Genomic DNA, 14513 nt, shown 5'->3' with positions numbered 1-14513 from the left:
TCGTGTCGGTTTATCCTGGGTTTACGCAAGTACGCTATCTACGGGTCATTGACCCTTATAATGTCTTGCGTTGTTCGATGTCATTTCGGTCCTCAATCAAAGAACGTGTAACAGTTTTACGTCGATTTTTCTTAACCCTTCTGTTTGTAATTTATTCGGCTACTTATTTGATGTTGTTCATGATTTGGGACCGCACCGCCACGCGGTCAGACGTTCTCCGAGTTGCGCTCCCACCACGCTTTTCCAGCCCCCATATTATCTACAAATTATCAATGAATACGTGATAATAAGGACGATCAATTGTCATGTTGATTGCGTTGTGTAATCACTGCTCATTAACGACCAAAATTTGCGTAAGATTTCTTACGTAGAAGGCTTTCGCATGGGTGTTTCGATTACGCAGGGGGATATTTCGCAGTGCGTTACGCAAACTTTCGCAGTGCGTTCTGCGAAATTTCGCACAGCGTTACGCAAAATTACGGACTGCGTTCTGCGAAATTTCGGAGTGAGTTCTGCGAAATTTCGGAGTGAGTTCTGCGAAATTTCGCAACACGTTTCGCGCAAACTGACGTATATTTCGGGAGCGCCGCTGTAGGATGACTGTTGTGTAGGGGAGGGCCTGTGTGGAGCCCAGGTACCAGGCTATCTACAGTCCTATATACATGACTAAAGCCTGGAGACCAGGCTCTGAGCTGGCCAGTACTTACCCAGCAGCCATATGAGGATCAGTAGGATGACTGTTGTGTAGGGGAGGGCCTGTGTGGAGCCCAGGTACCAGGCTACAGAGTTGGCCACAGACCACATGAGGAAGAATGGCACTGAAGGATGAAAGAAAAACATGGAAAATAGTTATTATACAATAATCTGATGTACAGTCAAACCTATCCATTTTTAGCATTCCCCATATCTACATTGTACCCTCTGGATATGTAGCACACTTTTCAAAGATCAGGTCTGTGTTCAATTTGTACATTGTGACTCATGTGTCTTTACCATAACAGATGCCCACAAGTTGTACTACACATCATATTGCTGTGCAAGGTATAGTACATAAATATCTCTTAGTTGATGGAATAGATAAACAGAAGACAGAATGAAAATTTTTGCCATGATTTTGGGTTCGCAGTGGAGCAACTACCACCAAAACTCCATACATTTTCGCATTCACAGTATACTAGAAAAGCAACATCTGCAAGAAAAGACATACTGTAAATGCAGGGATTTAATTTCCCGGTAGCGGGAAAAAGGACTTTTCGTGGTGGTTTTAATTTCGCGGTAGCACCATCCACTGTAGTATCTTAATGCCCTGGAAAAATAAATCCACCGCGAACATTTCTGCATTTACAGTACTGTTTACCCTCATAAGGCCTAACAAACTCTGTTCATTCTTACTTGAACACATTGAATTTCATATATGCATGCAACATTACATGTATAGGTGACCAGCCCCGTCAGCTGTCCTGCCACTTACTACAAAATGTAACCAAACACCACAGGGTGTCTGCTACACTTGCAGTAACCATGGTAACAGCTGTCTGGTCAAGGTCATTGACCTTATTTTATAATCATCATTGTGCATCCGGAATTCAAGGCCTTATTTTTCTTGGGAAAAAAACAGCCAAAACAAGATGTCTCTGTTCTTGGTAGGTAAACATTAAGTTGCTGAAGATGGTGAGTGTTTTTGACTGACCTGTATAGATACATGAGACCAGGATGATGTTCCACACCCAGTTATGTCCTCCTAGCTTCCTGAACATGTTACCTGACACGTAACCGGACACACCTAGCAATGGAGCAAAACAGATAACTTTTAGGCAAGTCAAGGTAGTCTTCATTGGCATTTTAAAGCTGTAGGTGCAGTGGGTCCACTGTTTCTAGGGCAGGGAGGCAAAGCCCATCTCTCTCCTTCCCCAACTGAAGTCTGGTGCTCATTTTTACCTTGGTGGAGGAAAGTCATGTACCCAGGGGTACAGCATGGCAAAAGTAACAATTGTTAGTTTAAAAAAGAACACCTGTGGGAATAACACATCATTACAACCTGGAAGCCTTAGAAACACTATTTCCTTCATCTTAACTTAAGGACCAGATTCAATAAAATAAATCCCACATTTTTTTCTGTCATTTTTGTTACAAAGCCCTTTACACTGATCAAAAAGAAGTGTAGACACAGCCCTAGGTACAAATCACAGCATAGGGGACCCCAATGCTAAACTGATCTGGCAAGAACTCTTAATCTGAGTTCAATCTAGTGATGCTCAAGAAGACAGGGTTGAACAAGTTTTCTAAAATCCACTTGTCCTATCGGGCAAGCACATAAAAAATGTACTTGCCCGAACCAATTTTTCACTTGCCCAAAATTCAAATGTCACTGTTACTAGAATATGCATTTTCACTTCCAGCAATGGAATTCTCTGTAGACAATTGCTTGATGTCATGACTGTAAAAAGTAACAAGTATATCAAAATTGCAATAAAATCAATGGAAAAATCTTACTTGCCCGATCGGACAAGTGGGGTAGGACATGCACTTGCCCGAACAGCACTTTCACTTGCCCTGGACAATACTCAATAGGGCAAGTGGACTTGTTTATCCCTGGAAGAGCTATGAAGTTAAATCTACGAATATTATCCAGTCGAAGAGATTGATCTATCTTTAAAAACAGGAAGGTTGGTTTCCTTACATGAGGTAAGCGCGTAAAGCAAGATGGCGGCAGAGTTCATGGCACCGTGTTTGTGCACGTTAAACATTCCCATCAGCGCCATCACGATGATTCCCGTCGCCAGCGTCAGGAACTGGCTTCCAACACCTGGAAACAAACAAGACAACAAATAGTTTTAAAAAGTAAACAATTTTGAACAAAGTAAAAATTTCAAAAAAACCCAAGTCAGGTGTGTACTTAATTTGCGGTTATTAAACAGATAAATGGTATTATATTTATAATATTAGGATCTCAAACAGATCAAGGTGGTACATTTGTTCTACACCTCTAGGTTTTCTTGTTAAACCATAGTCACATTGTTTTTGTGTACAATGTTCCTCTTCTGAGCTGCTTGTATTTTTGTAACTTGTGGTTGGTGATTCACCACAAGTTTGTAGCGACTGTAACTGTTACAGTTAAGATTTATGCAAAATTACCTTCTGAAGAAAATATCATAAATATGAATTTACAAATGTATCTGTTCAAGATTGGTGGAGAAGGGGTGCGTAGTTTATTCGAGTTTCTCTATTATGTGCTTCAGTCCAACAGATTTCTGTGATACTTGGCATAAAACTAGTGCATATTTTGATTGGAGTGCACACTTCAATCACGAAAATACATGAAAAGTAGTATCAGTCTAAGATTTTTATCATAGCATTTGTTTTCATATCCTCCTTTTGCTTCATTTTTAGTTTTAGATGTCTAGGAACCACAAACTGTCGGATACCTTTGACACCATGTCGCAATTTTGTTCTGGCCACATGACATAGGCTTTGATACAATTCAACTTGAGAAGGATCAGAGGACTGATCCAAAGTTCGTCAGTAAGAGCTTTACTTTGTGTACTGAAATAGGAAATTTAAAAAAAAAAGTTTTTTGTCTCACCGAGGATGGCGCAGAAGATGCTCTTGTGTGGCGGGAAGCGGAACACGTCGGTGTGGATGATCTTCCACCCGTTATCGTCCTGGTCAAGGTCCTCGCTGTCTTCCTCCTCCGTGTTGTACCGCGCAAAATCGTTCTTCAGAACACGCATCTATGGAACAAGATAAAATAGTTTAAAAAATACAGCTACTAATATGCTTACACTGTTCACTTATAGAATAAATACACAAATGGATATAGCTCCTTATATTTTTAGATTCCTTTACAATCAAAGTCTTTGTTGTACTGTGCTGTGTATAGGAGAAATATAGAATACAACACGGTGTATTCCGTATCACTCGAGGTACAAGCCTGACCGCGAGTGATACTGACTAATGTGCCATATGCAGGTCAAAAACAGTCTCATTTACATGTAATTGCCAAACTACTCATGAAAAGGATAAAACGCAACACATTGTTCCCATTTGTGCCAACAACTTTATTCTTTAAGAATATCAATTCGAGAAAAATTTGAATAAAAGAACTCGCTTGCAGTAACCTGTGTGATACAACTAAGAAGCCTGTGTGATACGGAAAATTATCACCCGGTCTGAAACACCTTTATGGAACATTAATATCGCAGCCAAGGTATATACATAGAATACAACATGGTGTATTCCGTATCAGCCAAAGTTCCAGCCCGACCGCGGGAAGGATCGCCCGACGGCCGAAGGGGTATCTATGTCAAACCCACTTGAGAAAGCACATATTTCAATGCGAAATGCACCAGAAGTTGAGAAAATGTTGTGTCCTCGAACAAAAGATTGTAACAACAGCAACTCTAACGTCCTAATCCAGTATTGGAATCTTCAACCGTGCCGTATTCGGCCCATTCGAAATAGGTTGATTTACTCGAAGGAAGCCTGTGTGATACAACTTAAGAACCCGTGTGTTACAGAAAGTTATCACACGGTCCGGGACACCTGTATCGAACGTTTTCGCGGCCCAGGTATGACATAAATATATATATGACATAATGGAACTGACCAGAATGATGACCACAAAGCCGATGAGTAGAAACACCAGGACCATGGAGTTGATGATAGACAGCCAGTGGATCTCCAGGGTTTTTGGGAAGAAACTGGAATCTCTCAGTCTCTGTCCTCGGGTCTCGTACTTCTCACTACAGACAAGGAAAGAAAGGAAAATGCATTAAAACTTATTAAGTATGATTAGGGCTGTGTACCTAAATACCCGTACCTGTACCGTACCTGAAAAATTGTTTGGGTACATGTCCGGACCTAAACATCTGTGTACCTGTACCTGTACCTAAACACACTAAAGCACTTGAGGACACCACTTTTAAAGGCTACAGATACATAAATTCCAAATCAAAGATGACAATTGTGATAATCTTGCAGTTGAAAATCAATAAAACTTTGTTTTGAGGTTCAAATTTCTAAATCCTCATACAAAGGACAAAGGACAAAGACAATTTTTCTCTAAGAAAGACAGTTGGCTACATTTATAACTTACAGATAATTGATCAAATTTGTTTAGGTACAGGTAAAGGTCCGGACCTGTACCTAAACCTGTGTACCTGTACCTGTACCTGTACCTGTACCTAAAATTTCTTTAGGTACACAGCCCTAAGTATGATGTGTTAATTTGACCACATTGTATTGTCATAACAAATTTGTAAACCCCCACCCCAATACTAGTGTCATTCCCACTCTCAGCAGTTTTGACCCATCAACACAAAAGAACTCAGCTTGGCTCTAGCCAGGATTTTATTTTAGCATAATGGTAATGGCAAGGTAGTAAAGTGACCAATGAAGGCGGTGGTCATTCAGTCAAGTAATACATTGGGTTTGTAATATAAGAGTACCTTTGAATGGACCTACATTAAATCCCCATGTACTTAAATACATTTACAGCAAATGTTTATATAGGAATATGGCATTGTTAAATAATTACGTTGTTTCCTTCCACGATACGCTGTATGTGAACGTTAGTTCCAGCGGTGCCTCAACCTCGTCTAGACTCAACGGGTCGTGGCCCCTGGTCGTCACGTTTGCGGAGATGATCTAAACATGGAAACCAAACAAACAATAAACAAGTTGTTTACACAATAATCTAAATGGCCAAATGGTAAAACATTTCTATAACAATCTTTATATGGACACTGTGGTAGAATCTGATAGTAAAAAAAGGCAAAAGTAAAATGGAACATCTTGTAACAAGTTTTTACATGTAACAAGTGTGTAAAGAACTCTTATAGAATTTTTGTAGTACAGGGATGCCCCCTACCTGATTGCCATTGTACTCCAGGTTGAAGTGGTGATGTGTCCAGAGGGACACCTTGTGTTTGTGGGGGAGAAAACCGCCCTCATCCAAATGGCCGATAAACCCACGGATGGGCAGTTCATCTGTGAATAGAAATCGAAGGTAACGGTTGTAACTTTTTGGTAGTAGTGCTTTCTAGATGGTTGTGACAAAGAACACATAGGGACAGCATTAGTTTAGCATATTAAGTTCGGAGAAATTCTCTTACTTTTAGCTCTTTTCAATAAGTACAATAAACAGTGGACCATGGCTTAGTGTTGTCCTAGGGATTGCATGCCTTTCCTTATGTTTAGGTTTAGGTCCAGACTCAGGACCTGAACCTATGGCCTATATAAATCCTTTTTTTAAGGTTACAAGTAGAATTACATATTGGCATAGCATCATATGGCAAAATTACACACCATCAGTACTAAACACAAAATCTCAGTAATACAAAGAAAGTGACAAATACAACAATGTTTTTGTCTTTTCCCAGCGCATATTTCACTATCTATGGAAGGTTTTAGACAGTTAGGAAGAAAAGGAAGAATATCATAAGCGAGAGATAGCTTATTGCAAAACCGAAACTAGTTCCTGACGTTTAGGTCTTCTTTTGGACCTGAGCAGCAGGAACTAGACTTTTAGGAATTTAGCGTTTAGGCTCAGGTGTTAAGTTCCTAAAAGTCTAGTTCCTGTCTGGTGAATAGATACATTTTTTGTATGCAGCACTAATTGCAAACCTTTCCAGTTAGCGTTCACATTGAATGATAGATAGCAAACTGTTTTATATCTGACTTTGCACGAAAGTCAAACAAGTAACAAGTGAGGGTTCTTCCCATCTTACCAAGAACAAACTCAAAGTAGTAGAGATCTTCAATGGCTTCCTTCAGTTGCTCGAGATCTTCATCATTCAGTGTTAGTTTACACAGCTCAGCATTCTCTACAGATGCTGCAGATGGACAAAAACAACAAGACATGTAATATTTTACTGGAGAAATATTAAGTCTTAGGATGTTTTAGACCTTCCTAGATATGTCTTAGGCCATGTTGATTTGATTATATGGTTGATGGATCTGTGCGTGCATCAATTTTTGTTTCTAAAAAAAACAAATTATGACCATATACTACATGTATAAATCGTACAAAGCATCTGCAAATTGAGCAAACATACATGCTGTAGATTAAAAAAATATATCGTAAAACAAATATTAATGTTGTAGACTGTCAATTCCTACTCTCCAAGCAGATCTTGTGGTCTATTTGTAAATTTGTAACCATTTTGCTATGTTAATGATAGTGCTTTTATATTGACAATGTTTACTACAATGATTTTATATGTAACATGTATTGTTCTTTCCCAGGGCTAGCCCTTGGCAATAGCCTATGGCTAGTTGGGCAGCCCTGGCTGTCTGTTAACAGCCGAACGAATAAATAAATCTTGTGGTCGCATAAGATAGTAGTATCACATGCTTGGGAAAGAGTTTAGCCGGCAGTGGAGTTTCATTCGCCAGCGCGCAGAATTTTGCAAGCACTACAGGATGGGCTAGCCCACAGGTGCGTTCAGCTGCCATACTCTTTCCCATAAGGCATAAGTATTGATCAGGAGTGCTGCTACTAACTGACCTTTGAACTTCATGTCATAGGTGGACACAGCCATGCGATCTCCATGAAGAACTTCACCCAATGTCAGGCTGGCAAATTCAACCTGAAAGAAAGTTTTGAAAAAAAATCAAAACCAGAAATCTTGTTCCAGTACCAAGGAAAGCAGCTAGGATGCCAACAATGTAAATGTTCCTTCAAGTGTCAACCAACATAGCAAGTAACATAAAGATCCAGCCACAACTTCTTGAGTTATGCTATTTATAATATAAACACACAGAAACATGCATTGATGAATGTTAGACATCCAAGTAATACGATATGAAGTGCTCGAAATCCTTTTTCTGCATACTTGCGCTGGTGCAGGTAACATTGAAAATTACCTGCACCAGACAAATTTTACCTGCACCACCTTGAATTTAGGAAGTATGGATCATACTAATATTGTTCAGGAACCATTACTATTTTTTCTTGTATACTTTATGGGTGGTAACAGTCAATGCAGCTCATAACAATCCATATACACCTACATCATAGGACATGGGTGTATAAAACCCAGTACATGGACTGGGTGCAGGTAGACACCAGAAATACCTGCACAGCTCCACTAACCTGCACTAACATGCATATGCAGGTGGTATTTCAAGCCCTGATATGCAAAGTAATACTAATAGTACTATGTAACAGTAAGAAGCAACTGGATAATCATAGTCACAGACAAAAGACAGTGGATGTTATCTGAAATGTCTTACCGTTTCCAAATCTTATCCAGTTTCTCTCGTAACTTGCACACAGACACATTCATGTAACTTGCACAGACACATGGACCCAAAACATAACCATTTTGGCAAGAGTACAAAACTTGTGCTTTGGACTGTGCCTCACCGGTGTAAAGCCGGATGAATTATTATGTACAAACTCCACATTTTTCTGAAATAAAATCCAAGAAGCAAAAAATTACAAATTGGATTGGTCTAAAGTTCATCAACTTACCTTCTCAGGCCTGCAGAGTGGCAGCTCATAGTAGTTGTATGTCTCATGTGGGTTGAAGTAAGGTCCCACTTTGTTCACATACAGGGTCACCTGTGGAAGAAAGTAAAAGTTATTACAGTAACAGTACCATAAAAGTCTCCGCAAATTGTTTCATCAGGTTTGTACATGTATGTCACTGAATACGAGACTCTTTTTACACAACCAAAAGAACTGTTGAACCAGTATTACTTGTGTTAATTGACTTATTAGTTATTATTATTTGTATGTATTGCTGTCTCAGCCTGTCTGGGGTGTCTGTGTGGTGCAACGGCTAGAGCGTTGGAATCAGAACCAGTAGGTCCTGAGTTCGATACTCGCCATGCCCCTGCCTCCATCACGGTGGAGTGACGCCCACCGAGCCTCACGTTTTGTCTACAGGTGCTAAAAACACCAACGATTTGGTGCACCAGTGTGTCAACATCTGCACGCTTGCCACTAAGACCCATGAATCTTTTTCTTTTATCTATCGCTCCAATACATTTGGGACTGCCAAGGTTGGACAAGTTTTCCAAAAATCACTCGTCCAGTATCGGGCAGGTACGCCGTGCATAAAAAATTCACTTGCCTCAACCAACTTTTCCCTTTCCTGAAATCTAATATAAATGACAGTTTTGCATTTTCACTTCCATCAATGGAATTCCTTTATCAATTTTTTCAATGTTAATCAATGCTTGATGCCATGACTGTGGAAAGTAACAAGTCTGAAATAAATCTCACTCATGGAAAGGTAAGAAATTTGCCTGCCCAATTTTAGCACTTTCACTTGCCCAGAACAATTGGGCTAGTGGACTTGTCCAACCCTGACCACATTGTAAAAAATATGCATAATAATTCACTGTACATATGTAAATGCTTTACTTTCATAATGTATTTGTAACTGTAAGTGGTGACACCTAACGTTATAGTACTGAAGTACAATGTGAACTTGTCAGAATTGCCCTGAAGAAGGTGACAGATGGTTGACACCAAAACATTGGTGGAATTAAGCAATGTTTGTGTGAAAAAAGTCTCTTTATTCGGTTTCATAAAAGCTAAAAGAATCAGGCACAACTTGCTATACACTGCAAACTAATAATTTGCTTAAGCTAAGTTCCTCCTCCTGTTCAAACCAATCCAGAAAATAGAACGGTTACCATACAAATTCACATTTTACTGCACGTTTTCTGAATCTAACATATTCTTAATCTTTTAATTTTTCATATACAACATTTTCATGCAGAAAATATAAACATGGCACTTCGTTCTATTGAAGACTGGAGAATGGGTATCCAGAGATCTGGCTTATTAAAGTTATTTTTGACACAATGTCTAATTTTCATAGCAGTTTCCGAAAATAAACTAAATCGGCATTTGATGGTTATACAGTTGTCTGATTTCATTGATTTTAATTGACCAATAATTTGTGACGATAAAAAAGTTACCTTTAGGATCCGACACCTAGGATTCAAGCATTACAGGGTAATTTAAGATTTAGAAAATAATCACTGAATTTGGAGACATGCAACCTAAATGCAAAAATTTGAAGACAATATAAGCATAATGTTGGTTGAATTTTAGGGGGAGGGGGGTACACAGTGCACGGGGAAGTCGGGTTGTTAACGGGTTGGTAACGTAATTATGTAAGATTTATGTCGGATTTTCACATTCAGATTTTCCGACGTTGGATCCGACAGAAATCCAGAAATCAGGCCAAATCAATGGCGCCCGCCCATTGTTTTCCCGCGGATCCCGTCAGCCTTCCGATACGTGCCCGATAGATGTCGGAAATGTGTCGGTTTTCACGCACCGACTGGAGGTCACTTGAGGTCATGATAGGCGTCAGGCCCCGATTAACAGGATAATGTAGGAATATCTCGATATCAGTAAACGAGCTACAGAGTTGATACTGTTTTGTTGATTACCATACATATTTCTTTTAACGTTACATTTTTTTTAAACCAGGGAAATTGATAATTTTACGGTGCCCGCTTTTTTAACCACTGTCACTTTCGGTGGCTAGTTGACCAGTGCATTATGTTGATCATGACTAATGTCGTGTATTCCCGTTCTCCAGGTTCGTCAATACCGTCAAAGTTTGAGGATGGAGATGTGCTGTCACGGAAGAACCGATTTATCTTAAATTGTCTATTGATTTATCCGTTTTGTTCCCGTTGAGTTTGATTTCGTGTTCATTTGTTTCACTGTTTTTCTCAAAAGTTCGTTTTGTCTCTTAAACACTAACTCTCTAATACTAACACTAATCCTGGAACTAACACGTTTCGAAAGTTAACATGAACTCAGCCAAAGACAGTTTACACAGACTATAGTTTATTAACAAGATATGGATATTATCACTTGATAAAAAAGACAAAGTCAAGCATTTGCCGGACCGTAATAGTACAAGACAGATCAAAGGATCAACCAGACAACCACGTGCACTATCGGAACAATCTTTCAGAATCATCGTAGTTTAAAATACTGTGCGTCGAAATGGGTCCATGAAATCCATGAAGATATTTTGACGCAAGAGGATGACATAAGTGCTTTTATAAAAGAATACGATCGTATATGTGTCATCAGTAACGGCCACGAAATGCGCTTCAAGTTTCTGCAGACGTTCCGGTTCTTCCGCTAGTAGACCGTCCCGTAATCTTCCGCAATACTAGTACGTCGTGCAATCTTCCACAGAAGTTAGGATACGTAAAGTTAAAAAAACTTCTGGACGTCCCGAAATCATCCGCAGAAATTGTATGGAAGACGCCACAAGGTTTCCGCAAGAGATACGTTGTACATGTACATAAATTCTTACCGCGGTTACCGCGGCCGTGCGATTAACAACAGCTCACAGAACTGTGACTTACTTAGTTGGAGTTATTTACCCACATAAAGATATGGTTGTAAAGCAGTGCAAAAAGTTAGCAATAAAATCCGATGTTACAAAAACTGTGTCGGCATTTTTTATATGTATCAACGGAACACAGAAAAATACGGTAAGATATAAAGAACAACGCAAGCTAAAGGTTGGACCCGCACGTACCTCAAGTGTAAACAAACACGCATGTTAGCGGCACATTTTTTCTGTGAGTACAACTCTTCAAATTGCAATTGATATAGCCAAATATTTGATTGAAATTTGAGGGCTGTAACAAAAATAGCGAGGATCGTCTGGGATCTGGATAAAACTGAACTATAGATTATGAGATTTGATACTACATCAGCAAACAGCAGCTCCGAGATGGCCACTACAAATGAACACTTTCCCACGGTGCGTAGTCTTGATTGACAGATCTTGGCCTTTTGAAGATCGTGCCGCCGGCGCCGGACTGCCTGAAAATTCAATCATTTTTGACAGGCAATCAGCGAAAACTGACAGCAAAAATAACCTGATACTTGTCACGTATAAACGAGGTTCTGTCACAGGCGTTTCGTGGCGAACTCCGAAACATAACTCACAAAAGACGTGTTGTTTTTCTATAAGACTAAAAGAGAGACTTGCAGTTCCAAATGTAGAACCGGCGCTGGTAAAACGAAAATTTGTGGCAACCAATCACCGAGACAAATCTCAAAGAGGGACTAGCTCATGCACAAATGAATTACGTTTGTCCACCAGCCGCGCCCGTGGACAGTGACAAGACATTAACTAGCGTAAGCGGTGCCAAAATATTCCATGCAAGAAACCAAGGCTGAACTGTTGTCTGATTTATTTATTTTAACAAGTTGAAGGCAGGAGGTCCATTACAGATCAGTCAGAAACGATTTTTATTTCCCAAACAAAGGTACTTTAATCGAGAAAGTACGGTATTCATTTTCTGTCCGTCTATCTATGATAAGCAACTGGGTTGACGGCTCGGCAAGAGAAAACGCTCATAAACTGGATCTTATTAACATAATTTATGAAATGTTTTTATTTATTGAATTACTCTGATAATAAACATGTTTTGTGAACGGGTTTGGCGTACGATGAAATATACGCAATTGTTATTGTCAAAATCACTTAAATCAGTTTCTTTTTATACAGTTTTGTGAAAAAGATGTAATGTTTTTATTTCAATAACCACATACAAAGTACGCAAGCGTAGACAACTATATGCATGAGTGGTGTTGACACCAACTTGTGCTCGGGACCTTATTAACATAATTTATGAAATGTTTTTATTTATTGAATTGCTCTGATAATAAACATGTTTTGTGAATGGGTTTGGCGCACGATGAAATATACGCAATTGTTCTTGTCCAAATCACTAAAATCAGTTTCTTTATGTACAGCTTTGTGAAATAGATATAATTTGCCCACTTTAAGAACCACATTCTGAAGTATGCAAGCATAGACAACTTTTTGCATGAATTGTATATACAACTCATATCAGGTCGGCACTTTTCAAGATGCTGACATTTAGGAACCACAGAACCCGTACCATCTGGCGCACGGCGTCAGAAGGCATTCACGCTGATGAAGAAAAGCCGAAGCGTGATGTCTGCCCTGTGGGTGGTTGGAATCTTGACATTGAATCTTGAAAGTGTTTCCAAAGGAAGTTGGGACTTCGGAATTCGTTTTGTTTTTCTACCCCAACAAAATGGTAACAATATATTTTGCCCTTCAAAATAATGTCGCACCAAGGGCTCGAACCCACACTTTCTGGTTTCAAAGTGATCGTCTGAAGTTTCCCTTTTCTTTATTTATTCATATTCTTTAACGCTACCGCTGAGAAAACAAACTCTGCTTTCATTCTATAACATTTAGCACGTAGAAATGTGGATACGCCACTCCACACTATATAATGGAACGGATCACGTGGTTGCTTCGTATGTCAATCATTCAGTAGCCATGGTAACCAATAAAGAGGCTACACGTCACTCAGCGGCGTTGCCATGGCCACATCCAAGCGGGGAAATCCCATCTGCCATGTCTGTTACTTGTTGCCTTGGCGACCGCCATCGGAAATCTGTGGGAAAAAGAAACCGATGTGATACCGATAAATTTCGTGGAAAACCATCGGATTTATGTTGGATATTGTTTTCCCATCGGAAGGTCATCGTTGCTGTATCGGAAAACGTTAAGTGGCCGACACAGTTCCGACGCAGTTCCACATGAACACAAACTATGGTGACAATACGTACAGTTTTCCGATACATTTCCAGTTATTAGAGACGATGTATTTCCGATACGGTTCAGATAATTACCGATATCCCCATGCACTGTGGTACAAATAACACAAATTATTTACGTCTGCCTTATTTTTCAAGGCCACAGTCACAAGAATCGACGTGGCAATATCTCATAATCCATAAACAGATCCTAAATTTTACTCCTGACTGAAATATGCATGTAAAATTGTAATTTTGTTACCCATAAATTATTTTAGGCGTTTTGTTTTGCTCTGACGTGGAAGGAAAAATCATTGGTCGATATGTCGAGAGTTGCAGAGCCGGTTTTTTACCTGCGACCTTTCCTCTCTGAAACGAGCTATTAGCTTCAGATTTTCTCCAAGCTTTCTAGAAAGCTTCCTTAACGTCTTGGCGTCTTATTTCTCGCGTCTTACCTTTTCTCCGTCTTCGTAAGTCTTTCCTAAGGAGCCTTGAACTCCGAGAAGCAGCAAAGTAGCCAGGAGCGCCGCCATGTTGGAAATTCGAGATCTCGCCAAATCTCGCGGGGGAGATTTAAATCTAAAAGTGGACAAAACCTTTCTTCCCTTCCGTGAAAACACAACCCTTAAGAAAATCTAGGCTCTTCTTTGTCTTAAGTTCGGTAAGATGGTACGTCTTAAGGTGTGAGAGGGTGTTTACGTTAAGGGTGGTCACCTCGGACTCTAAAATCTCGCGAGAAGAAGTCATCCCCTAATCCATCCACTAATCCTGGGCCGAATCACCGCTTGATTAATGATTGACCATTTTCACTTGACACCCGCGGGATTAAGAAAGGATTAACGGAGGTGTTAATCGCGTGGATTAATCCAAAATGCTTGACTCAACTTCTGGGGAAACTTTGTAGAAAGTTTGCGGGGGATTCGGTGAGGTTTCG

At 39.7% G+C, this 14513-nt stretch overlaps 1 protein-coding gene and 1 long non-coding RNA gene across 2 annotated transcripts; one reads left to right on the top strand and one right to left on the bottom strand.

The window, feature by feature from the left end:
- Window positions 1-651: 651 nt before the first annotated feature.
- Window positions 652-14308, bottom strand: LOC118404238 (transmembrane 9 superfamily member 1-like). The gene is made up of 11 exons (XM_035803278.1): window positions 14035-14308; window positions 8477-8566; window positions 7508-7589; window positions 6729-6833; window positions 5870-5988; window positions 5537-5646; window positions 4607-4742; window positions 3584-3731; window positions 2681-2806; window positions 1691-1783; window positions 652-818 (listed from the first exon to the last, which is right to left on the bottom strand). The coding sequence occupies exons 1-11, from the start codon at window positions 14110-14112 to the stop codon at window positions 667-669; spliced, it is 1239 nt and encodes a 412-aa protein (XP_035659171.1). The 5' UTR covers window positions 14113-14308; the 3' UTR covers window positions 652-666.
- On the top strand, window positions 10077-11437 carry LOC118404239. Its single transcript, XR_004829769.1, has 2 exons — window positions 10077-10357; window positions 10569-11437. It is a non-coding gene; the product is annotated as an uncharacterized LOC118404239 (long non-coding RNA).
- Window positions 14309-14513: the final 205 nt, after the last annotated feature.

The sequence above is a fragment of the Branchiostoma floridae genome, chromosome 17, assembly GCF_000003815.2.
Source record: "Branchiostoma floridae strain S238N-H82 chromosome 17, Bfl_VNyyK, whole genome shotgun sequence".
Taxonomy (NCBI): Eukaryota; Metazoa; Chordata; class Leptocardii; order Amphioxiformes; family Branchiostomatidae; genus Branchiostoma; species Branchiostoma floridae.
This window is presented reverse-complemented; position numbering and strand designations above follow the sequence as displayed.

What these genes read in the sequence shown, in the direction of transcription:
- LOC118404238 (XM_035803278.1), bottom strand. Translation starts at nt 14,112, where the DNA reads ATGGCGGCGCTCCTGGCTACTTTGCTGCTTCTCGGAGTTCAAGGCTCC. An exon ending in CTACTTTGAGTTTGTTCTTG is followed by an intron (nt 5,989 to 6,728) that starts GTAAGATGGGAA and finishes TTCTATTCACAG; the next exon opens with ATGAACTGCCCATCCGTGGG. An exon ending in GGTCTCATGTATCTATACAG is followed by an intron (nt 819 to 1,690) that starts GTCAGTCAAAAA and finishes TTCATCCTTCAG; the next exon opens with TGCCATTCTTCCTCATGTGG.